The 24,101-nt window shown below is 47.7% G+C and overlaps 1 protein-coding gene across 1 annotated transcript in view; it reads left to right on the top strand.

The window, feature by feature from the left end:
* Positions 1 to 24,101, top strand: part of ITPR2 (inositol 1,4,5-trisphosphate receptor type 2) — a 428,831-nt gene that overhangs the window by 44,294 nt on the left and 360,436 nt on the right. Inside the window, exon 2 of the mRNA XM_029057432.2 lies at positions 10,974 to 11,044. Within this exon, the coding sequence (XP_028913265.1) occupies positions 10,974 to 11,044 (71 nt within the window). The remainder of the gene's footprint in view (positions 1 to 10,973; positions 11,045 to 24,101) is intronic.

Consider the following 24,101-nt stretch of genomic DNA (forward strand, 5'->3'; position numbering starts at 1 on the left):
TGAGGAGGAGGATGATAATGGTTAAAATAACTAGTAGGAAAGCAGAGCTCGGCATTTGAATCTGCATGAGCAAAGCCAATGCTTGTTTCCAATCAGTCACATTTATTGAGTCTTTACTGTGTGCAGAACACTGTGCTGAGCACTTGGGAAAGTACAACACAATACAGCAGAGTTGGTAGTCACAATCCCTGCCTACAAGGAACTTACACTCTACAGAGGGAGACAGACATTAAAAGAAATTACAGATTGGGAAATAGAGTATAAAGATATGTACGTAAGTGCTGTGGGTCTGCGTAAATACCACTATTATTATTGTTATTATTATTAATCCTGGTATTTAAATGCTTACTATGCATCAGGGTCTGTTCTAAGCGCGGGTAGACCCAGTCCCTGTCCCACATGGGGCTCACAGTCTTCATCGCCATTTTGCAGATGAGGAAACTGAGGCCAGAGAAGTGAAGCGCCTTGCCCAAGGTCACACAGCAGACAATAATAATAATAATGTTGTTATTTGTTAACCACTTACTGTGTGCAGAGCACTGTTCTAAGCGCTGGGCTAGACACAGGGGAATCAGGTTGTCCCACGTGGGGCTCACAGTTTTAATCCCCATTTTACAGATGAGGTAACTGAGGCCCAGAGAAGTGAAGTGACTTGCCCACAGTCACACAGGTGACAAGTGGCAGAGCCGGAATTCGAACCCATGACCTCTGACTCCCAAGCCCAGTCAGAGAAGCAGCGTGGCTCAGTGGAAAGAGCCTGGGTTTGGGAGTCAGAGGTCATGGGTTCTAATCCCGGCTCCGCCACCTGTCTGCTGTGTGACCTTGGTCAAGTCACTTAACTCTCCTGTGCCTCAGTTACCTCATCTGCAAAAATGGGGATTAAAAAAATGTGAGCCCCACGTGGGACAATTTGATTATCCTGTATCTACCCCAGCACTTAGAACAGTGCTCTGCACATAGTAAGCGCTTTGAACAAATACCATATTTATTTATTATTCATGTGGCAGAGTCAGGGATTAGAAGCCAGGTCCTTCTGATTCCCAGGCCCAGGCTGTAGCCACAAGGCCACGCTGCTTCTCTTCACGTACCGCACCAAGCACTTGGGAAAGTCCAAGTGAAGCCCGTGACATGTTTCCTGTCCGCAGAGAGCTTCCGCGCTAGTGAAGGTTTTCAGAGCACTGGGGCGCAAAGCTGGGGAGAAAGGCTGCTTCTTTCACTTCACCGTGCTTGCCAGTCTTGGCAGCAGGTAATTTCCATCTTTGGCAAGTGGCGTGGCTTTGTGGAAAGAGCACTGTGCTGGGAGGCAGGAGACCTGGGTTCTAAGCCTCGCTCTGTCATTTGTTCATTCATTCAGTCGTACTTATTGAGCGCTTACTGTGTGTGGAGCACCGTACTAAGCGCAGGGGACAGTACAATAGAACCATTAACAGATACAGTCTCTGCCCACAGTGAGCTTACTGCCTGCTGTGTGACTTTGGACTAGTCACCTCACTTCTGTGGTCCTCAGTTGCCTCTTCTGAAAAATGGGGATAAATACCTGTTATAATAATAATAACAATGATGACATTCATTAAGCGCTTATGATATGCCAAGCACTGTTCCGAGCGCTGGGGTAGATACAAGGTTACCAGGTTGTCCCCCGTGGGGCTCACGGTCTTCATCCCTGTTTTACAGATGAGGTAACTGAGGCCCAGAGAAGTTAAGTGACTTGTCCAAGGTCACACAGCTGACAAGTGGTGAAGCTGGGGTTAGAAACCACGTCCTCTGACTCCTGAAGCCCGGGCTTTTTCCACTAAGTCCCGCTGCTTCTCTGCTTATGGTGTACTAAGTGTTTGGGAAAATACAATACGAGAGAGTTGGTAGACGGAGAAACAGCATGGCTCAGTGGAAAGAGCACGGGCTTGGGAGCCAGAGGTCATGGGTTCAAATCCTGGCTCTGCCACCTGTCAGCTCTGTGACTGTGGGCAAGTCACTTTACTTTTCTATGCCTCAGTTCCCTCATCTGTAAAATGGGGATGAAGACTGTAAGCCTCATGTGGGACAACCTGATTACCCTGTATCTGCCCCAGCGCTTAGAACAGTGCTCTGCACATAGTAAGCGCTTAAGAAATACCAACATTATTATTATTAGACGCATTCCCTACCCACAGCGAGTTTACACTGTAGAGACCACTCCCTGGTCTTTGCGCAGCACTTAACGCTTAATAAGTGCAGAGTTTAAATGTAGGTATGTGTCAATTAGAGCGGACACAGTCCCTGTCCTGCGTGGGGCTCACAGTCTAAGTAGGAGGGAGAGCAGGTATTTAATCCTCATTTTACAGTTGAGTCAGTCAATCATATTTATTGATCGCTTACTGGGTGCAGAGCACCATATTATAAGTGGTTGGGAGAGTACAGTATAACGATATAATAATAATAATAATGTTGGTATTTCTTAAATGCTTACTATGTGCAGAGAACTGTTCCAAGCGCTGGGGGGAGATACAGGGTAATCAGATTGTCCCACGTGAGGCTCACAATCTTCGTCCTCATTTTACAGATGAGGTAACTGAGGCACCGAGAAGTGAAGTGACTTACCCCTAGTCACACAGCTGACAAGTGGCAGAGTTGGGAATCGAACCCATGACCTCTGACTCCCAAGCCCGGGTTCTTTCCACTGAGCCATGCTGCAATATAACAGACACATTCCCTGCTCACAGCAAGCTTACGGTCTAGAGGACAAGCTTACAGTCTAGAGGAAACTGAGGCCCCCATGGAAATTCATTCATTCATTCAATCAATCGTATTTGTTGAGTGCTTACTGTGTACAAAGCACTGTACTAAGTGCTTGGGAGAGTACAGTAGAACAACAAACAGACACATTCCTGCCCACAACGAGCTCACATTCTAGAGAGGGAGATAGACGTTAATATAAATAAAGAGATAAATAAGTGACAGATCTATACAGATATATACATATGTGTTGTGGGGATGGGAGGGAGGATGGATGAAGGAGCAGGTATGAATGGTGCAGAAGGGAGTGGGAGAAGAGGAGAGGAGGCCTTAATCAGGGAAGGCTTCTTGGAGGAGATGGGCCTTCAGTAAGGTTTTGAAGTGGGAGAGAGCAATTATCTGATTTGAGGAGGGAAGTGATTTGCCCCAGGTCACAAAGCAAGGAATTGGCAGATCTGGGATTAGAACCCAGGTCTTCTGACTCTCTGGCCCAGGCTCTTTCCAGTAGCCCAGGCTGCTGGGGCTTCCCCCCCCCCCAAAAAAAAAATTGCTGGGAGAGGTGGGCCTTGCTGAGCTGTGCAGACTCTGGGAGGTTCTATTCTCTCCTCAGTTTCACCACGGATTTTCCTGGTGCCAAAAGGGAAGTTGTTTTAACCTTCCAGGCTCTGGGTTTCTTTGTATTTGACGCCTGGGCAAGGGCAGGTGACTTTCTATTTATTTTCTGGGATTATTCCGAGGAATATGAGATCATCGTCCAAGTGTGCGAGGAGAGCCAGCGTACGAAACCTAACAGAAACGCTCGAGACACCAAAGCAAAACGTGATGTGGCTTAGTGGCTAGAGCCCGGGCCTCAGAGTCAGAAGGACCTGGGTTCTGATCCCGACTCTGCCGCAAGTCTGCTGTGTGACCTTGGGCAAATCACTTCACTTCTCTGGGCCTCAGTTCCCTCCCTCAGCGGGACTTAGTGGAAAAAGCCCGGGCTTCAGGAGTCAGAGGACGTGGTTTCTAACCCCAGCTTCACCACTTGTCAGCTGTGTGACCTTGGACAAGTCACTTAACTTCTCTGGGCCTCAGTTACCTCATCTGTAAAACAGGGATGAAGACCGTGAGCCCCACGGGGGACAACCTGGTAACCTTGTATCTACCCCAGCGCTCGGAAAAGGGGGATGAAGAGTGGGAGCCCCAAGTGGGATGGGGACTGGGTCCAAACTGATTAACTTGTATCTGCTCCAGCGCTTAGAACAGTGCTTGCTTCCATAATTATTATTATTATTATTTTTGTTGCTGACACGCGAGAGTCCCACGGTCCCAGACTTTCGCAGAGGACAGGGGGTCTGCAGCCTGACACCCGAGAGGAGTGTCTCAAAATCGCACCCCTCCCCTTAGTGACTAATGGCCCCTGTATAAAGTTTCCTTTGTTTTGGGTTCCCCAAAGTTGCTGACTGCAGCTGGTTATTCATCTTTTGGGCGCTAGTGGAATTCCGCCGTTGGCATTCTACGCAAAAGTCACAAAGCCACAACTGGAGTGGAAATTCCTGGAGCCCCGAACAATAGAAACACCATGGCCTGGAGGAAGAGGATGGGCATTGGAGTCAGAGGACCTGGGTTCTAATTCCGGCTCCACTGCATTTTTTTTAATGGTGTTTGTTTAAGGGCTTACTGTGTTCATTCGTTCGTTCGGTCGTATTTATTGAGCACCTACTGTGTATACTTGAGAGTGGACAGTACGGCAGTAAACGGACATATTCCTTGCCCACAATGAGTCTGGGGTGGGAGAGACAGACATCAATACGAATAAATAAATGATAGATGTGGACATAAGTGGTGTGGGACTGGGACGGGTGAAGAGCAAAGGGAGCAAGTCAGGGGGACGCAGAAGAGACTGGGAGAAGAGGAAAGGGGGGCTTAGTCTGGGAAGGCTTCCTGGAGGAGATGGGCCTTCAGTAAGGCTTTGAATGGGGGGAGAGTCATTGTCTGTGGGATTTGAGGAGGGAGGGCTTTCCGGGCCAGAGGCGGGATGTGGCCTGGGGGTCGGCAGTGAGACAGGCGAGAAGGAGGCCCAGTGCGGAGGTGAACGGCGGCAGAGGAGTGGATTGTGAGGACTGGGTTGGAGAAGGAGAGCAGTGAGGTGAGGTAGGAGTGGGCAAGGTGATGGACTGCTCTAAAACCAATAGTGAGGAGTTCTTGTTTGTTGGAGAGGTGGATGGGCATCCCCTGCAGTTTTTTGAGGAGCGGGTCACATGTCCTGGATGTTTTGCCATACACTGTACTAAAGGCTGGGGTAGATTCGAGTTAGGCTGGACACGGTCCATGTCCCACATGAGGCTCACAGCTTCAATCCCCATTTTTCAGATGTGATGACTGAGGCACAGAGCAGGCAAGTGACTTGCCCGAGATCACAAAGCCGACAAACGGCGGAGCTGGGATTGGAACTCAGGGCCTTCTGACTCCCCAGCCCAGGCTCTATCCACTAGGCCATGCTGTTTCTTGAGTGTGTCGTCTAGTGTGTGACCTTGGACAAGTCACTTGACTTCTCTGGGTCTCGGTTTCCTCATCCACATAATGGGGATGAAGACCGTGAGCCCCATGTGGGACGAGCTCTGTTTCCAAACTGATTGCCATGTATTTCTGGACCACAGGCTCAGTACAGTGCCTAGCACATAACACGTAAGCGCTTAACAAATGCAATTTTTTTTTTTTAAAAGGGGCCACTCAGGGAACTTGTCTCTCAAAATTGTGGTATTGTCCTCTCCCAAGCCCTTAGTACAGTGCTCTACACCCAGTAAGTGCTCAATAAATAGCACTGATTTATTGATTTCCCAGATTTCCAACTGGGGGATTGGATTAAGAGAGAGTGGGCTCCCTCACCGTAATTAGAAATCAGTAAGTCAGTCGATCATATTCATTGAACTCTCACTGTGTGCAGAGCACTGTATTGAGCGCTTGGGTGATTCTCGCATTTCTTAGTGGATCGAGCACACACCTGGGTTCCAATCTCAGCTCTGCCACTTGTCTGCTTTGTGACATGGGGCAAATCACGTCACTTCTCTGGGCCTCAGCTCCCTCATCTGGAAAATGGGGGTGAAGACAGTGTGCCCTATGTGGGGCCAGGGACCGTGTCCAACCCAACTGTGTCTTGTATCTACCCCAGCGCTTAGTACAGTGCCTGGTGCACAGTAAGCACTTAACAAATATCATAGTTATTATTATTATTCCTATTAATAGAACAATAAAAAGACACATTCCCTGCCCATAACGAGTTTACAGTCTAGAGGGGAAACGGTCTCAAGGTCATGAACAGTGATGATGGGAAGCAGCCTTGGGGAGAGTCTTGCTTTGTTGCTGAGTTGTACTTTCCAAGCGCTTAGCACAGTGCTCAGCACACAGTAAGCGCTCAATAAATACAATTGAAATGAATGAATGATGGGGTTTTCCATAAGCTCACTATGGGCAGGGCTCCTGCTCTGATGTACTCCCCAAATGCTCTGCATATAGTAAGTGCTCAATAAATGCCATTGATTGATGAGCGGACAGTTCTGCCACTTGCCTGCTGTGTGACCTTGGCCAAGTGACTTGACTTCTCTGACCTTCAGTGTGTTCATGTGTAACATGTTCTTGATTCTATTTAGTTGCCATTGTTTTTACGAGATGTTCTTCCCCTTGACTCTATTTATTGCCATTGTTTTTGTCTGTCCGTCTCCCCCGATTAGACCGTAAGCCCGTCAAACGGCAGGGACTGTCTCTATCTGTTGCCGACTTGTTCATTCCAAGCGCTTAGTACAGTGCTCTGCACATAGTAAGCGCTCAATAAATACTATTGAATGAATGAATGAATAAAGCAGCATGGCTTAGTGGAAAGAGCCTGGGCTTGGGGTCAGAGGTCGTGGGTTCTAATCCCAGCTCTGCCACTCGTCAGCTGTGTGACTTTGGGCAAGTCACTTCACTTCTCTGTACCTCAGCTTCCTCATTTGTAAAAAGGGGATGAAGACTGTGAGCCCCACGTGGGACAACCTGATGACCTTGTATCTATCCCAGTACTTAGAACAGTGCTTGGCACATAGTAAGCGCTTAACAAATACTATTATGATTAAAATGGGAATTCAGTATCTGATCTTCTTCCTATCTTCCTACTTAGACTGTGAGCGCAAGTGGGACAAGAACTGTGTCCCATTTAAATATCTTGTATCTACCCCAGTGTCTAGTACATGAAATGAGCTCATTCTGGGCAGGGAATGTCACCGTTTATTATTGTATTGTACTTTCCCAATCGCTTAGTACAGTGCACTGCACATGGTAAGCAATCAATAAATACTATTGAATGAATAAGTGGTCAAGGAAGGAGTGTAGCCTAGTGGATAAAGCACAGGCTTGGGAGCCAGAAGACCTGGGTTCTAATCCTCGCTCCTCCACTTGTCTGCTGTGCGTGACCTGGGGCCAATCACTTAACCTCTCTGTGCCTCAGTTTCTTTAACTGCCAAATAGGTATTCAATACCTGTTCTCCCTCTGACTTAAACTGTATTCCCTTGTGGGGTAGGGGCTTTATCCGGTCTGAATAATTTGTATGAGCAAGTGCTTAACAAATGCCATTAAAAAATGAATAAGTAACATTGAATGATTGATTGATTTCAGCACCTTTATTGTTCTCTTGAGTCGTAAGTGAGAAGAACTTGAATCTGGTTTGGGGAGGCTTGAAATTATTCAAGATTTCTGCCTAGTGAGCCTTTCCAAAGTAACTGGGAAAACCTACGGTTTATTTTTCTTTTATTAGTTGAGGTGAATGCATAACTTACTGTAAACCTCTGTAGGAAATAACCATCTCTAAAGGAAATAGCAGGGGTAAAGGGCTTTGTGGTTGATAAGCTTGTTTTGCTGCTTTCCGTGTTAAAATCTCCCAGGTCTGAGGTTTGGATGTGATCGCTCCTGCAGAGAGAAACTTTGTGCATCTTGCAGCCAGGGAAGAGTTTTTAGGGAAAGGTGGGGACGGAGTAGAGTGACCGGAGGAGTCAATCAATCAGTCGATCTGCGTCATTTCTACAGAAAGGTGCAGGACATGTCACTCGCCCCCTCCAAAAAAAAACCAACAATAAAACTCCGGTCGTTGCCCATCCACCCCCGAATCATACAAAAACTCCACACCCCAGGCTTCAAAGCTCTCCATCACCTCGCCCCCTCCTACCTCACCTCCCTGCTCTTCTTCTACCACCCAGCCCGCACACTCTGCTCCTCTGGTGCCTCTAACCTTCTCACTATGCCTCCATCTTGCCTGTCCCACCACTGACCCCTGGCCCACATCCTGCCTCTGGTCTCACCTTTACAGTATTGCCAAGATCTGCCCTTGCAGATCTGCTGGATTATTGTGTCAGCCTTCTCTCTGATCCCCCTTCCTCCTGTCTCTCCCTACTCCAGTCTATTCTTCATTCCACTGCCTGGCTCATCTTCCTGCAGAAATGCTCTGGACATGTCACTCCCCGTCTTAAAAGAGGCAGCGTGGCTCAGTGAAAAGAGCATGGGCTTTGGAGTCAGGGGTCATGAGTTCTAATCCCAGTTCTGCCACTTGTCAGCTGTGTGACTGTGGGCAAGTCACTTCACTTCTCTGTGCCTCAGTTACCTCATCTGTAAAATGGGGATTAAGATTGTGAGCCCCACGTGGGACAACCTGATTCCCCTGTGTCTACCCCAGCATTTAGAACAGTGCTCTGCACATAGTAAGCACTTAACAAATACCAACATTATTATTATTATTATTAAAAACCTCCAGGAGTTGCCTATCAACCTCTGCACGAAACAAAAACTCCTCACTCGGGGCTTCAAAGCCGTCCATCCCCTCGCTCCCTCCTACCTCTCCTCCCTTCTCCCTTTCTACTGCCCACCCCGCACGCTCTGCTCCTCTGTCGCTCACCTCCTCTCCGTCCCCTGTTCTCGCCTGTCCCACCCTCAACCCCTGGCCTACATCCTACCACTGACCCGGAATGCCCTCCCTCCTCACCTCCGCCAAACTCACTCTCTTCCCCTCTTCAAAGCCCTACTGAGAGTTCACTTCTTCCAAGAGGCCTTCCCACACTGAGCTTCCCCTTTCCCCTCTGCTCCCTCACTGCTCCCCATCCACCCTCTGCTCCCTCATCCTTCCCCCCTTCCCCTCCCCTCAGCTAAGCCCCCTTCCCCTCTGCTCCTCTCCCTTCCCCTCCCCTCAGCACTGTGCTCTTTTGTATATATTTGTATATATTTTTATTACCCTATTTATTTTGTTAATGAGGTGTACATCCCCTTGATCCTATTTATCGTGATTATATTGTGTTGTTTTTGTCCGTCTGTCTCCCCCGATTAAACTGTGAGCCCGTTATTGGGCAGGGATTGTCTCTATCCGTTGCCGAATTGTACATTCCAAGTGCTTAGTACAGTGCTCTGCACATAATAAGCGCTCAATAAATACTAAATAAATAAATGCCCTCCCTCCTCAAATCCCCCAGACAATGACTCTCCCCCCGTTTCAAAGCCCTACTGAAGGCACACCTCTTCCAAGAGTCCTTCCCAGACTAAGCCCTACTTTTCCTCATCTCCCACTCTCTTCCGCATCACCCTGACTCGCTCCCTTTGCTCTTCCCCCCCCCGCCCCACCTCTCAGCACTTATGTCCATATCAGTCATTTTTTTTATTTGTACCGATGTCTGTCTCCCCCTGGCCTAGACTGTGAGCTCATTGTGGGCAGGGGCTCTCTCTGTTTATTGTTGTACTGTACTTTCCCAAGTGCTCAGTACAGTGCTTTGCACACAGTAAGCACTCAATAAATACTATTAAGTGAGTGAATGGTATTTATCGAGCATTTAATATGTGCAGGACACTGTACTAAGTAAATGGGCTAGTACAGTACAACGGAATTGGCACCCTATTTTCCCTGCCCTTAACAAGCTTACAGTCTTTGAATTATTTGACTGTGTCCATTCCAATCAACTTGTACGTTCTCCATTCATTCAGTTGTATTTATTATTTATTTATTTTTATTGCTGTTGTTTTTGTCTGTCTGTCTCCCCCGATTAGACTGTAAGCCAGTCAATGGGCAGGGATTGTCTCTATCTGTTGCCGAATTGTACATTCCAAGCACTTAGTACAGTGCTCTGCACATAGTAAGTGCTCAATAAATACTATTGAATGAATGAATGAATTGAGTGCTTACTGTGTGCAGAGCATTGTACTAAATGCTAGGGAGAGTACAATACAACAGTAAACCGTTTCCCTGCCCACAAGGAGCTTACAACTAGAGGAGGTGGGGAGACAGACATCAATAAAATAATTAAATGACAGATTTGGACCTAAGGGCTGTGGGGCTGGGATAGGGGAAGAACAAAGGGAGCAAGTCAGGACGATGCAGTGCTTAGTACAGTGCTTGGCACATAGTAAGTGCTTAGCAAATGCCATTATTATTATTAGTCTTGGTGTCTGCCCTGAGAAGCTCTTTGTGTGGGGTGTGTGTGTGTGTGTGTGTTGGGTGCGTTGGGGAGGGACATTGTGGACAGGGGATGTGTTTAAGAATTCTGTTGTAATGTCCTCTCCCAAGTGCTTAGTCCAGTGATCCGCACATGGGAAGCGCTGAATAAGTAGTGAAGGAACATCCCCTAGTGGAAAGAGCCCGGGCTGGGAGTAAGAGGTCGTGGGTTCTAATCTCGGCCCTCCCACGTGTCTGCAGTGTGACCCTGGGCAAGATACTCCACTTCTCTGAGCCTCAGTCACCTCATCTGTAAAATGGGAATCAAGATCTTGAGCCCCATGAGGGACAGGGACTGTCCGAGCTGATTACCTTATATTTACCCCACTGCTTAGAACAGTGCTTGGCGTACAGAAAGCGCTTAACAAATACCACAGTTGCCTTGATGTGTGACCTTGGACAAGTCACTTCACTTCTCTGTGCCTCAGTTCCCCCATCTGTAAGACTGTGAGCCCCAGGTGGGACAGGCCCTGGATCCAACCCCATTAGCTTGCATTTACCTCAGCCCTTAGGAGACTACCTGCCCCCCACCCCAGATCTAGACTGTAAGCTCACTGTGGGCAGGGAATTTGACTGCTTATTGTTCTATTGTACTTTCCCAAGCGCTTAGAACAGTGCTCTGCCCTCGGAAGCGCTCAGGAAATACGATAAAGTGAAATATGACAATGAATGTTATTACTTTTGTTAAATACCACTGATGGGTTGGTGGAGGGATGGATGGGCGGGTGACAGTGGCCTGCCCGCCCGACCAACGAGCTTGTGTTTTTTGTGTCTCGCCAGGCTGGTGGACGACAGGTGTGTGGTGCAGCCACAGGCCGGAGACCTCTCCAACCCTCCCAAGAAGTTCCGAGGTAGGTGACCGCCCTCCGCCCGCCACCCCAGAGGGGAAATCTCCCCATCCCCTCGGCTCTCAAATCGCCAGCCTCCCTTCCCCCTTGGAAAGGCCGAAATTCCCGTCCCGTCCTCCTTTTTTCTGTTTCGGTATTCGTCAAGTGTTCACTACGTGCCGGGCACTGTACTAAGCGCTGGGGTAATAAGCTGATCGAGTTAGACACAGTCCCTGTCCCACGTGGGGCTCACAGACTTAAATCCCCATTTTGCAGATGGGGGAGTTGAGGCCTAGAGAAGTGAAGAGACTCACCCGAGGTCACAGAACAGACGAAGGGCAGAGCCGGTGTTAGAAGCCGGGTCCTTTTGATTCCCAGGCCCAGGCTCTACCCACTAGGCCACGCTGCTTCTCACGGCGTTTGTGTTGCGTGCTCTCCCTTCCCTCTGTTACCCGTGTGCTGGGGGACCATTCATTCATTCAGTCAGATTCATTGAGCACTTACTGTGTGCAGGGCGCTCTACTAAGCACTTGGGAGAGTCCAGTACAACAAGAAACAGACCCAATCCCTGCTCACAACAAGGTCAGCGCCCTTTGCAACTGCTGCCCCAGGGGGCCAGGGGGAAGAGAGAAGAGGGTCGTGAGGGGAAGGAGGCCATGTGGAGGTGGACACGGGACAGCCCCTGCCACTGGCCCCACCCCCACCAGGCCTGATGAACTGATGTCAGGCGGAGATGAAGTTGGGACAAAATGGCAGCCTGCTCTCTCCCTCCCTTCCTCCCTTTCCTTTTTTTTCCTTCCTTCCTTCCCTTCCTTTCTCCTTCCCTCTTTCCCTTCTTCCCTTCTTCCCTTCTTCCCTTCTTCCCTTTTTCCTTCTTCCCTTCCCCTTCCTCTTCCCTTTCCCCTTCTCCTTCCCCTTCCCCTTCCCCTTCCCCTTCCCCTTCCCTCCCTCTCTCCCTTCCTCCTTCCCTTCGTCCCTTCCCAGGCCATAAGCACTTAGTATAGTGCTAAGCACTTTAATCAATGCTCTGCACCCAATAAATGCTCAATAAATACAATTGAATGAATGAATATGAGGAGAACCTCTCTCGGTTGGGTCTTCACGGGTCTTCCCTGGTCCTGAGAGGAATCAGCGGGGCTAACCAGAAAGAGCACAGGTCTGGAGTCGAGACCTGTGTTCAAATCCTGCCGTGGCCAATTGTTTGCCAGGTGACATTAGACAAGTCACTTTACTTCTCTGTGTCTGTTTGTTTACTCTCACTGTGTCTATCGTTTTACTCTCCCAAGCGCTTAGTAGAGTGCTCTGCACATAGTAAGCACTCAATAAATACGATCGAATGAGTGAATGAATGTGTAAAATGGGAATTCAATACCTGTTCTCCCTCTTTCTTAGACTGTTAGCCCCATGTGGAACAGGGACTGTGTCTGGCCAGGTTAGCTTGTATCTTATTGTAGAGTACCACTGGGCTTGACAGTCACCAATAATAACTTTGCAACTGTAAAAACATGCAAATTCTCTTCAGAGTGGCTCATTTTAAGAAATGAAGTAGGTCCAACGCAAGAAGCAGCGTGGCCTAGTGGATAGAGTACGGACCCGGGATTCAGAAGGACCTGGGTTTTAATCTTGGATCAGCCTCTTGTCTGCTGTATGACTTTGGGCAAGTCATTTCACTGCGTGGCGCAGTGGAAAGAGCACGGGCTTTGGAGTCAGGGCTCATGAGTTCGAATCCCAGCTCTGCCACTTGTCGGCTGTGTGACTGTGGGCAAGTCACTTAACTTCTCTGTGCCTCAGTTCCCTCATCTGTAAAATGGGGATTAAGACTGTGAGCCCCACGGGGGACAACCTGATTCCCCTGTGTTTACCCCAGTGCTTAGAACAGTGCTCTGCACATAGTAAGCGCTTAACAAATACCAACATTTATTTCACTGCTCTGGGCCTCAGTTCCCTCATCTGTAAAATGGGGATGAAGGTAGTGAGCCTCACATGGGACAGGGACTGTGTCCAACCTGATTAGCTTCTATCTACTCCTCCAGATTGTGAGCTCCTTGTGAGCAGGGAATGTATCTGTTTGTTACATTGTCCTCTCCCAAGCGCTTAGTACAGTGCTGTGCACGCAGTAGGTGCGCAATAAATATGATTGAATGAACGAATCTACGTCAGCGTTTAGTACAGTGCCTGACACATAGCGCTTAGCAGACCCCATTAAGAAAACAAAAAAGTTCCGATTCTTCATCAGAGAGTCGACAAGTGCCTAGCTAAGCATTTGGAAATGTTTAGCTCCTCCTCCCCCCACCAACCTCCACCACCTCAGGCGAATTAATTTGGCTACTGGGCTATAAAAATAGAATCAGACTTTGAGGTGAGGTTAAGTAAACATGCAAAAAACCTCAGCCACTGTACCGCGGTTGACTCTTGGGGTCTTTTTTTTCTTCTTTTTTACTGACAATGTAGAGTGTTTTCAACTGACACAAAATTCAGTGTGGAAACCACTTTTCAAACTGCAGCTGAAATGGTTTTAGCAGGAATGTTTAAAGTATAACTAGATTTGGACCTAATGGATACAAATGCAGAGCTCTGAGGCTGACCTTTCTAAAACAGAACTATTTGACTGAAATAATACTTCTCAGAACATCAGCGTCTTAATAGTAATGTTGGTATTTGTTAAGCACTTACTATGTGCCAAGCACTGTTCTAAGCGCTGGGGTAGATATAAGGTCATCAGGTTGTCCCATTTAGGGCTCACAGTCTTCATCCCCATTTTACAGATGAGGTCACTGAGGCACAGAGAAGTGAATTGACTCGCCCAAAGTCACACAGCTGTTAAGTGGCAGAGCCGGAATTAGAACCCATGACCTCTGACTCCCAAGTCTGGGCTCTTTCCACTAAGCTACACAGCATCTTGACTGGCATAGTGGCGAGAGCCCGGGCCTGGGAGTCAGAAGGGCATGGGTTCTAATCCCGCCTCTGTCACTTGTCTGTTGTCTGTTGTGTGACCTTGGGCAAGCCACTTCACTTCCCTGTGCCTCAGTTACCTCATCTGGAAAATGGGGATTGAGACTGTGAGCCCCACATGGGCCAGGGACTGTGTCCAACCCAATTTGCTTGCAACTACCCCAGCGCTTAGTACAGTGCCTGGCTCATAGTAAATGCTTAACAAATGCCATAATAATAATTATTATAGTAGTAATAGCCATTATTATTATTATTATTATTACTTGGACTGTGAGGCCCGGGTGGGTTTCCAACCTGACCTGGTGATCTTGGATCTGTGGACAGAGGGGCAGGTCCCCAGGCCCTGGCCCCATGAGAAGCAGCGTGGTACAGTGGATAGAGCCCAGGCCCGGGAGTCAGAAGGTCACAGGTTCCAATGCCGCCTCCACCACTTGTCTGCTCTGTGACTTTGGGCACTCTTCCCCCCTTCAAAGCCCTGCTGAAGGCTCACCTCCTCCGAGAGGCCTTCCCAGCCTAATCCCCCTTTTCCTCGGCTCCCCCTCCCTTCCGCGTCACCTCGACTCGCTCCCTTTCCTCTCACCCCCCTCTCCGTTCCCCAGCACTCAAGTATATATGTACATATCTAAAATACTTTAAATTTATATTGATGCCTGTTTACTTGTTTTGATGTCTGTCTTCCCCCTTCTAGACTATAAGCCTGGTGTGGGCAGGGAAGCAGCATGGCTTAGTGGAAAGAGCACGGGCTTGGGAATCAGAGGACACGGGTTCTAATCCCGACTCTGCCACTTGTCTGTTGTGTGACCTTGGGCAAGTCGCTTAACTTTTCTTTGCCTCAGTTACCTCATCTGTAAAATGGGGATTAAAACTGTGAGCCCCACATGGGACAACCTGATGACCTTGTATTCGCCCCAGCGCTTAGAACAGTGCTAGGCACATAGTAAGCATTTAATAAATACCATAATTATTATTATTGTCTGTCTTTATTGCTGAATTATACTTTCCAAGTGCTTAGTACAGTGCTCTGCACACAGTAAGCGCTCAATAAATACGAATGAATGAATGAAGTCACTTCACTTCTCTGTGCCTCAGTTCCCTCATCTGTCAGATAGGGATTGACAATGTGAGCCCGACGCGGGACAGGGACTGCGTCCAACCCGATTCGCTTCTGTCCACCCCAGCGCTTAATACAGTGCCTGGCACATAGTAACGCATACCATCATTTATTTTATCTTCTGTCAGGGCCCCACCGCTGGTGTTTCCCCTCCCCACAGCCCCTCGGCCCCTTCCTCCTCCCTGCCACCGGCGGGGCAGATGGGGAAGTTGTGGCGAGGCTCGGTCTGTGGGGCCTCCCCCGAGTCCCTCCAGGCTCTGGGCCTCTCCACACCACTTCCCCTGGTGCCCTTCCCCTCGCCCATGGGCCTTTGGGTTGAGGGGGGTGGCACGGGGAGGCGGGTCGACTCCTGGGATGTGGTGACTTTCATTCAAGTATTCAATCGTATTTATTAATAATAATGATAATAATAATAATGATGGCATTTGTTAAATGCTTACAACATGCAAAGCACTGTTCTAAGCGCTGGGGAGGATAGAAGGTGATCAGGTTGTCCCACGTGGGCTCACAGTCTTCAGATGGGGCAACTGAGGCACAGAGAAGTTTAGTGGCTTGCCCAAAGTCACACAGCTGACAAGTGGCTGAGCCGGGATTAGAACCCATGACCTCTGATTCCCAAGCCCGGGCTTTTTCCAATGAGCCACGCTGTTTCTCTTAGCCACGCTGTGCTTACTTGCATTCATTCATTCAATCGTATTTATTGAGCACTTACTGTGTGCAGAGCACTGTCCTGACTGCTTGGAAAGTACAGTTCAGGAACAAATAGAGACAATCCCTGCCCACAGCGGGCTCACAGTCTAGAAGTGGGGAGACAGACATCAAAACAAGTAAACCCGTATCAGTAGCATCAATAGAAATCAATAGAATTATAGATACATATACATCATTAATAAAATAAATAGCAAGCGGAGGAGTCGCTTCTTCTTCTGACTCCGAGGCCTGGACTCTATCCACTAGACAACACCACTCTTTCTGCTCCTCCACACTCCCTCCCGGATAACTCTTAGCTCATTGCGGGCAGGGGATGTGTCTGTTATATTGTTTTGTTGTACTCTTCCGAATGCTTAGTACAGTGCTCTGCACACAAATAAGTGCTCAATAAGTACGATTGCTCGATTGATTCAGATCCCCAGGAGTTGACCAGACCTAAACTTTGGTTGTCTGAGGGCAGGCGATTCAGCCATTTTCAATTATTTACCGGACAGACCGAGGGTTTCCTTCCCACAGAAGCTGATGGGGGCAGGCAGATAATGATGGTACTTGTTAAGCACTTACCAGGCACTGTACTGAGCGCTGGGGTGGATACAAGCAAATCAAGGTGGATACAGTCCCTGTCCCATGTGGGGCTCATAATAATAATAATGTTGGTATTTGTTAAGCACTTATTATGTGCCGAACACTGTTCTAAGCGCTGGGGTCGATACAAGGTAATCAGGTTGTCCACCTGGGGCTCACAGACTTAATTCCCATTAAGCAGATGAGATAACTGAGGCACAGAGAAGTCAAATGACTTGCCCAAAGTCACACAGCTGACAGAGGAGCCGAGATGAGAGCCCATGACCTCTGACTCCTAAGCCCGTGCTCTTTCTACTGAACCACACTGCCTCTCATTGTCTCAACCCCCGTTTTACAAGTGAGGTAACTGAGGCACAGAGAAGTGAAGGGCCTTGCCCAAAGTCACACAGCAGGCAAGTGGCCGAGAGGCAGGCGGCCCCCGGCCCAGGTCTTAAACGGAGATCGTGTGATCTCGTCGAGAGACTCTAGCTTTCCCCTCCTTGCCTCGACGGGAGGCAGGGAGGTCAGCGAGGAGGCCGACGCAGAAGTCAAGGCGGGACAGGATAAGAGCTTTGGATCAACGTGGCAGCAGTTTGGACGGAGAGGAAAGGGCGGATTTTAGCGACGTTGCGAAGGGGGCGTCATCAGCGTTAACAAGTTCTCGCCGATGAGGCCCTCGGTTTCCCAAGTTCTTGGCAGTGGAATAAACAGCCCGGGCTTGTAAAAGGAGGCCACGGAGACTCCGACCGGCTTTCCTCTCCCACTCACTCCCGGGAAACAGATCCTTTCATTGTTCGAGTGAAGTCACCCTACTAAAGCACCTCGTGCCCCTCGGCTACTGGGCGGACGGTTATTGGACTGTGCTCGGCACACGGTGAGCACTCGATAAAAACCATTGATGATGATCGATGGATTGTCTGGTTAATAACTGCGGAAGACAGTGGCTAGCCTGGTGGTCGAGTCTGGGGGAGGGAAGAGGAGGGAGACTTTAGTAGTAGTAAAAAGGGATTTATTGAACATCTACTGGGTACAGTGCACTCTAGGAGAGACAAAATTTCCTCTCTTTTGTGCACTTCCAAGCAGTTAGTACAGTGCTTCTTACTAAGATCACATTTCCTCCAAGAAGCCTTTTTTACCCCGACTCCCTCTTCCTTCTGCTTTGAGGAGCCATGTGGCTTAGTGGAAAGAGCACGGGCAGTCAGAGGAGATGGGTTCTAATCCCGGCTCCACCACACATCAGCTGTATCCTTGGGCAAGTCATTTAACTTCTCTGGGCCTCAGTTCCCTCAACTGGAAAATGGGGATTAAAAGTGTGAGCCCCACGTGGGACAACCTGATTACCCTGTATCTATCCTAGCGCTTAGAACAGTGCATGGCACACTGTAAGCACTTACGTACCATAATTATTATTATTATTTAAGTGCTTACTATGTGCCAAGCACTCTTCTCAGCAGTGGGGTAGATACAGGGTAATCAGGTTGTCCCACATGGGGCTCACAGTCTCAGTCCCCATTTTAAGATGAGGGAACTGAGGCACAGAGAAGTTAAGTGACTGTCCCAAAGTCACATTGCTGACAAGTGGTGGAACTGGCATTAGAACCCATGACCTCCGACTCCCAAGCCCATGCTTTTTCCACTGAGCCATACTGTTTCTCTGTTGTATTGTGCTCTCCTAAGCACAGGGTAGGTACTCAGTAAATACAATAAATATAATTTATTGATTGATCTGTTCTTAGTAAGCACTCAATAAATACATTGATCGACGATGGGACTTGATGAATGGAGGTTTAGGATACTTTTGTTGGTTTGGAGTCCTAATGCATGGAAGGACCTCCGGTCAGTAGTATTCATTTAATCGTATTCATTGAGCGCTTACTGTGTGCAGAGCACTGGGCTAAGTGCTTGGGAGAGTACACTATAACAATAACCAGACACTTTTCCTGCCCACAATGAGCTCAGAGTCTGGGGGGGGGGTGACAGACATGAAAACAAATAAATAAAATTACAGATATGTACACTGTTGAGCATTTATTGTGTGCAGAGCACTGTACTAAGAGCGTAGGAGAGTACCAAAAAAAAAAAAAAATGTTGGTATTTGTTAAGCACTTACTATGTGCCAAGCACCGTTCTAAGCGCTGGGGTAGACATAGGGGAATCAGTTTGTCCCACGTGGGGCTCACAGTCTTCATTCCCATTTTACAGATGAGGGAACTGAGGCACAGAGAAGTTAAGTGACTTGCCCACAGTCACACAGCCGACAAGTGGCAGAGCTGGGATTCGAACTCATGAGCCCTGACTCCAAAGCCCGTGCTCTTTCCACTGAGCCACGCTGCTTCTCTAATTGAGTTATTGTATAGTCTTATGCCGTGGAGTCGTTTCTGACCCATAGCGACACCACGGACACATCTCACAGAACGCCTCGCTTTCCATCTGTAATCGTTCCGGTAGTGGATCCAGAGAGTTTTCTTGGGAAAAGCAAGGAAGCGGTTTACCATCGTCCCCTTCCACGCAGTAAACTCGAGTCTCCGCTCTCAACTCTCTCCCGTGCCTCTGCTGCCCAGCACGGGGGAGTTTTGACTTGTAGCCAATGGCCTTCCTCTTGCTAGCCTCTGAGCCTCAGTTACCTTATCTGTATAATGGGGATTAAAACAGTGAGCCCCATGTGGGACAACCTAGGAGCAGCGTGGCTCAGTGGAAAGAGCCCGGGCTTTGGAGTCAGAGGTCATGAGTTCAAATCCCAGCTCTGCCACTTGTCAGCTGTGTGACTGTGGGCGAGTCACTTAACTTCTCTGTGCCTCAGTTACCTCATCTGTAAAATGGGGATTAAGAGTGTGAGCCCCACGTGGGACATCCTGATTCCCCTGTGTCTACCCCAGCGCTTAGAACAGTGCTCGGCACATAGTAAGCGCTTAACAAATACCAACATTATTATTATTAACCCGATCACCTTGTTATCCCCCCAGTGCTTACAACAGTGCTTTGCAGATAGTAAGCGCTTAACAAATACCACCATTATTAGCCACTGGCCAAGCTGGGAATGGAACGGACAGGCCTCTGCTTCACTCTCCCTCCTGTAGCTGAGACTGGTAGAGGACGGGAAACTCTCCAGGTGCCACCCTGAGAGGGGGCCATTGAATTAGCAGACCGGAATTCTTGCATCCATGGAGCTGACAATCTAGCCAGGGTGTTACCCTGAAATAAATTATATATAGGAAGAAAAAATAGGGTATTAAGATATGTTCTTTAGTCGATCAGCGGTATTTATTGAGCCCTTCCTGTGTGCAGAGTATTGTTCTAAGTATTTGGGAGAATACACTACAACAGAATTAGAGGAAACAGTCCCTGCCCAAAATGTGTGTGGCAGATGGTGGAAGTTGGGGGTAGGAAGGACTGTGGATAGTGCTTAGAAGAGTGCTTGGCACATAGTAAGCGCTTAACAAACACCATTATTATTATGAGGTGTCGAGATGATCAATCAATTCTATTAATTGAACGCTTTCTGTGTGCAGAGCACTCTACTAAGCACTTGGGACTGTACGACATAACAGAGTTGGTAGATACTTTCCCTGCCCACAACAAACTTACAGTCTACAGGGGGAGACATTAATAGAAATGAATGAATTACGGATATTAGGTTAGAAATTATTCAGGAAAGTTCTCTTGGAGAAGATGCACTCAATAAAAACACCCATCGACTGTTGGGAGGTTTAAGGGGCTAAGGATACTTTTGTGGAAATTGGAAATGGGAGCCAAGGAATTTATTTTTCCCTTTTTCATGTGCCAGGGATTCCGACGAATGCTCTTTCTTTGTTTTTAATACCTTAAGTGAGATTCCCTGGAGGTACTCTTCTAATATTATAATTAGGGTATTTGTTAAGCACTTACTATGTTCCATGTACTGTACCTAGCATTGGGATAGATACAAATTAATCAGGTTGAACAGAGACCCTGTCCCACGTGGATTTCACAGTCTAAGGGAGAGGGAGAAACAGATATTGAATTCCCATTTTATTGAGGCCCAGGGTAGTTAAGTGACTTGTACAAGGTCACACAGCTGTAAGTGCTAGAGCTGGGATTAGAACCCAGGTTCAATCATTCAGTTGCATTTATCATTAATTCAGTCATTTATTGTGTGCAGAGCACTGTACTAAGCGCTTGGAATGTACAATTCGGCAACAGAGAGACAATCCCTGCCCAACAACGGGCGCACAGTCTAAAGGGGGGAGACAAAAAACAAAACAAAAGAAGTAGACAGGCAGTCTACTGTGTGCAGAGAAGCAGCGTGGCATAGTGGAAAGAGCCCAGGCTTAGGAGTCAGAGGTCATGGGCTCTAATCCCGGGTTTGCCACTTGTCAGCTGTGTAACCTTGAGCAAGTCACTTCACTTCTCTGTTACCTCATCTGTAAAATGGGGATTAAGACGGTGAGCCCCACATGGGACATGATTACCTCATATCTCCCCCAGCGCTTAGTACGGTGCTTGGCACATAACGCTTAACAAATACCATCATTATGATTATAATTATTACAATACAACAATAAACAGGTACCTTCCCTGCTCACAACAAACTCAGTCTTGGGGTCCTCTGACTCCCTGACCCTCGCTCTTTCCACTAGGCCACGTTGCTTCTTCTCTTTCTCATTATGCGCTCCAGTGCAGCCTGTGGAATCTCAGTGTATTAAAAACTTAGAAGTTTTGGGAAAAAGTCTCTCGTCTTTGATTTAAACAATTTATTTGGGAATCAGCCACTGCTGGCCCAAAGCCAAGAGCGATGCCTGACAGTTGCTGAAAAAATGATATGGAAACTCAACGAATGTGATTTTCTGCGACATGCTTTTCTCTGGTTTTGCTAAAGGTCGCTGTGTGAGTTCTCTCACCAACCCTCCCCCACCCCACTAGCCCTGATTTTTCTCTCCTAGTGAATATTTCCTTCCCAAAGGGAGGAAGCAGTCTTACCTAGTGGAAGGAGCACGGGCCTGTGAGTCAGACAACCCTTAGGTTCTAATCCCAGCTTCCCCACCTCTGTGACCTTGGGTAAGTCACTTCACTTCTCCGGGCCTCAGTTCCCTCATCTGTAAAATGGGGACTAAGACTGTGAGCCCCATGTGGAACAGGGGCTGTGTCCAACCCGATTTGCTTGTATCTACTTATCGAGAAGCAGCATGGCTCAGTGGAAAGAGCCTGGGCTTGGGAGTCAGAGGTCATGGGTTCGAATGCCGGCTCTGCAACTTGTCAGCTGTGTGACTGTGGGCAAGTCACTTCACTTCTCTGGGCCTCAGTTATCTCATCTGTAAAATGGGGATTAACTGTGAGCCTCACGTGGGACAACCTGATCACCCTGTATCTACCCCAGCGCTTAGAACAGTGCTCTGCACATAGTAAGCACTTAACAAATACCAACTTTATTATTATTATTATCTACCCCAGCACTTAGTACATCCCTGGCACAAAGTAAGTGCTTAACAAATACCATTTAAAGAAAAATAAGGGAGTTCACTGGAATTCTTCTAGTGACGTGGTCTCATAATAGTAGTAATTCTTTAATTTGTCGTTGCATTTTCTTTCTTCTTGAGAGCTCACCTCATCCAGGAGGCCTTCCCAGACTGAGCCCTCCCTTTCCCTCTGCTCCTCCTCTCCTCCCCATTTCCCCATCTCCCCACTTCTGCTCTACCCCCGTCCCCTCCCCACATCACTTGTATATATTTGTACATATTTATTGCTCTATTTTATTAACGATGTGCATTTATATATGGTTCTCTTTATCTATTTTGATGGTAGTGATGCCTGTCTACTTGTCTTGTTTTGTTGTCTGTCTCCCCCTTCTAGACTGCGAGCCCGTTATTGGGTAGGAATTATCTCTATCTGTTGCCGAATAGTACTTTCCACACACTTAGTATAGTGCTTGGCACACAGTTCGTGCTCAATAAATACGATTGAATGAAATACAGACATGACTTTCCCCTCTTGACTGTCAGCTCATTGTGGGCAGGGACCATGGCTACCAACTCTACTCTATTGTACTCTTCAAGACTAAGTCCAGGGGCCTGAACTCAGTAGGTGCTCAGAAAATACCATTGATTAATGGATTAATTTCCTTATAATATAATAATAATGTTGGTATATGTTAAGCACTTACTATGTGCAGAGCACTGTTCTAAGCACTGGGGTAGATACAGGGTAATCAGGTTGTCCCACGTGAGGCTCACAGTCTTAATCCCCATTTTACAGATGAGGTAACTGGGGCACCGAGAAGTTAAGTGACTTGCCCACAGTCACACAGTTGACAAGTGGCAGAGCTGGGATTCAAACCCCTGACCTCTGACTCCCAAGCCTGTGCTCTTTCCACTGAGTCACGCTGCTTATATAACTAGTAATAGTTGTGGTAGCACTTACTGGACACTTATTTGGTGCTGTACACTGTACTATGTGCTTCAGAAGTACAGACTAGAAAAGCGACTCATTTTGTGCCCCTAAGGAGCTTCTGTTCTAAATGGGGAGACAAAGATAAAACTATTTTCAATAATAATAATAATGGTATTTGCTAAGCGCTCACTATATGCCAAGCACTGTTCTAAGTGCTGGGGGGGATACAGGGATATCAGGTTGTCCCACGTGGGGCTCACAGTCTTAATCCCCATTTTACCGAAGAGGGAGCTGAGGCACAGAGAAGTGAAGTGACTGGCCCAAAGTCACACCGCTGACAAGTGGCGGAGCTGAGATTAAAATCCATGACTTCTGATTCTCCAGCCCAGGCTCTTTCCAAATCAGTGAGTGAGGACACATATATAAACGCTTAGTACAGTGTTTTGTGCACAGTAGTTGCTCAATAATACATCGATTGATTAATTGACTGGCAAGTATATGACGGTTGAGAAGGGATTAAATAAATCAGGGCTGGAGTTGTGGGCAGTTAATGTGTCTGTTTATTGTTAGATTGCACTCTCCCAAGTGCTTAGCACAGTGTTATAAATACGATTGAATGAATGATGCGGTGATCTGATCCAGCCACGCTGCTTCCTGTGATGCTGCTGGTATTTATTGTACACCCACTCGACGCAATGCGCTGTACTGAACATTTAGGGAAGTGGAAGGCCTCTAGACTGTAAATTCCTGCTGTATTCTCAAAACTCCTTAGGGAGAAGGAACATGTCTACCAACTCCGCCCCTTAATCATGAATAATTGTGGTGTTCGTTAAATTTTTACTAGGTGCCAGGCATTGTTCTAAGCTCTGGGGTAAATACAAGTCAATCAGGTTGGACACAGTCCCTGTCCCACATGGGGCTCACAGTCTTAATCCCCATTTTACAGATGAAAGAACTGAGGCCCAGAGAAGTAAAGGGACTTGCCCGTGGTCACACAGCAGACAAGTGGCAGAGCCAGGATTAGAACTCAGGTGCTTCTGACTCCCGGGCCTGTGTTCTATCCACTAGGATGCTGCTTCAGCTTGTTTGCTGTGTTACCTTGGGCAAGTCACTTCACTTCTCTATGCCTCAGTTACCTCACCTGTGAAATGGGGATAAAGACTGTGAGTCCCAAGACATGGACTGTGTTGAACCTGATTAGCTTGTATCTACCCCAGTACTCAGTACTGTGCCTGGCACATGGTAATTGCTTAACAAATACCATAAAAACCATCCAACAAAACAAAAAATCTCTATTATATTGCACTCTCTCAAGCGCTTAGTATAGTCCTCTGCACACAGTAAATGGTTCAATAGAAATAAGATGGTGGGCCCAAGGTG

This window comes from Ornithorhynchus anatinus, chromosome 2 (genome assembly GCF_004115215.2).
Source record: "Ornithorhynchus anatinus isolate Pmale09 chromosome 2, mOrnAna1.pri.v4, whole genome shotgun sequence".
Classification (NCBI taxonomy): Eukaryota; Metazoa; Chordata; class Mammalia; order Monotremata; family Ornithorhynchidae; genus Ornithorhynchus; species Ornithorhynchus anatinus.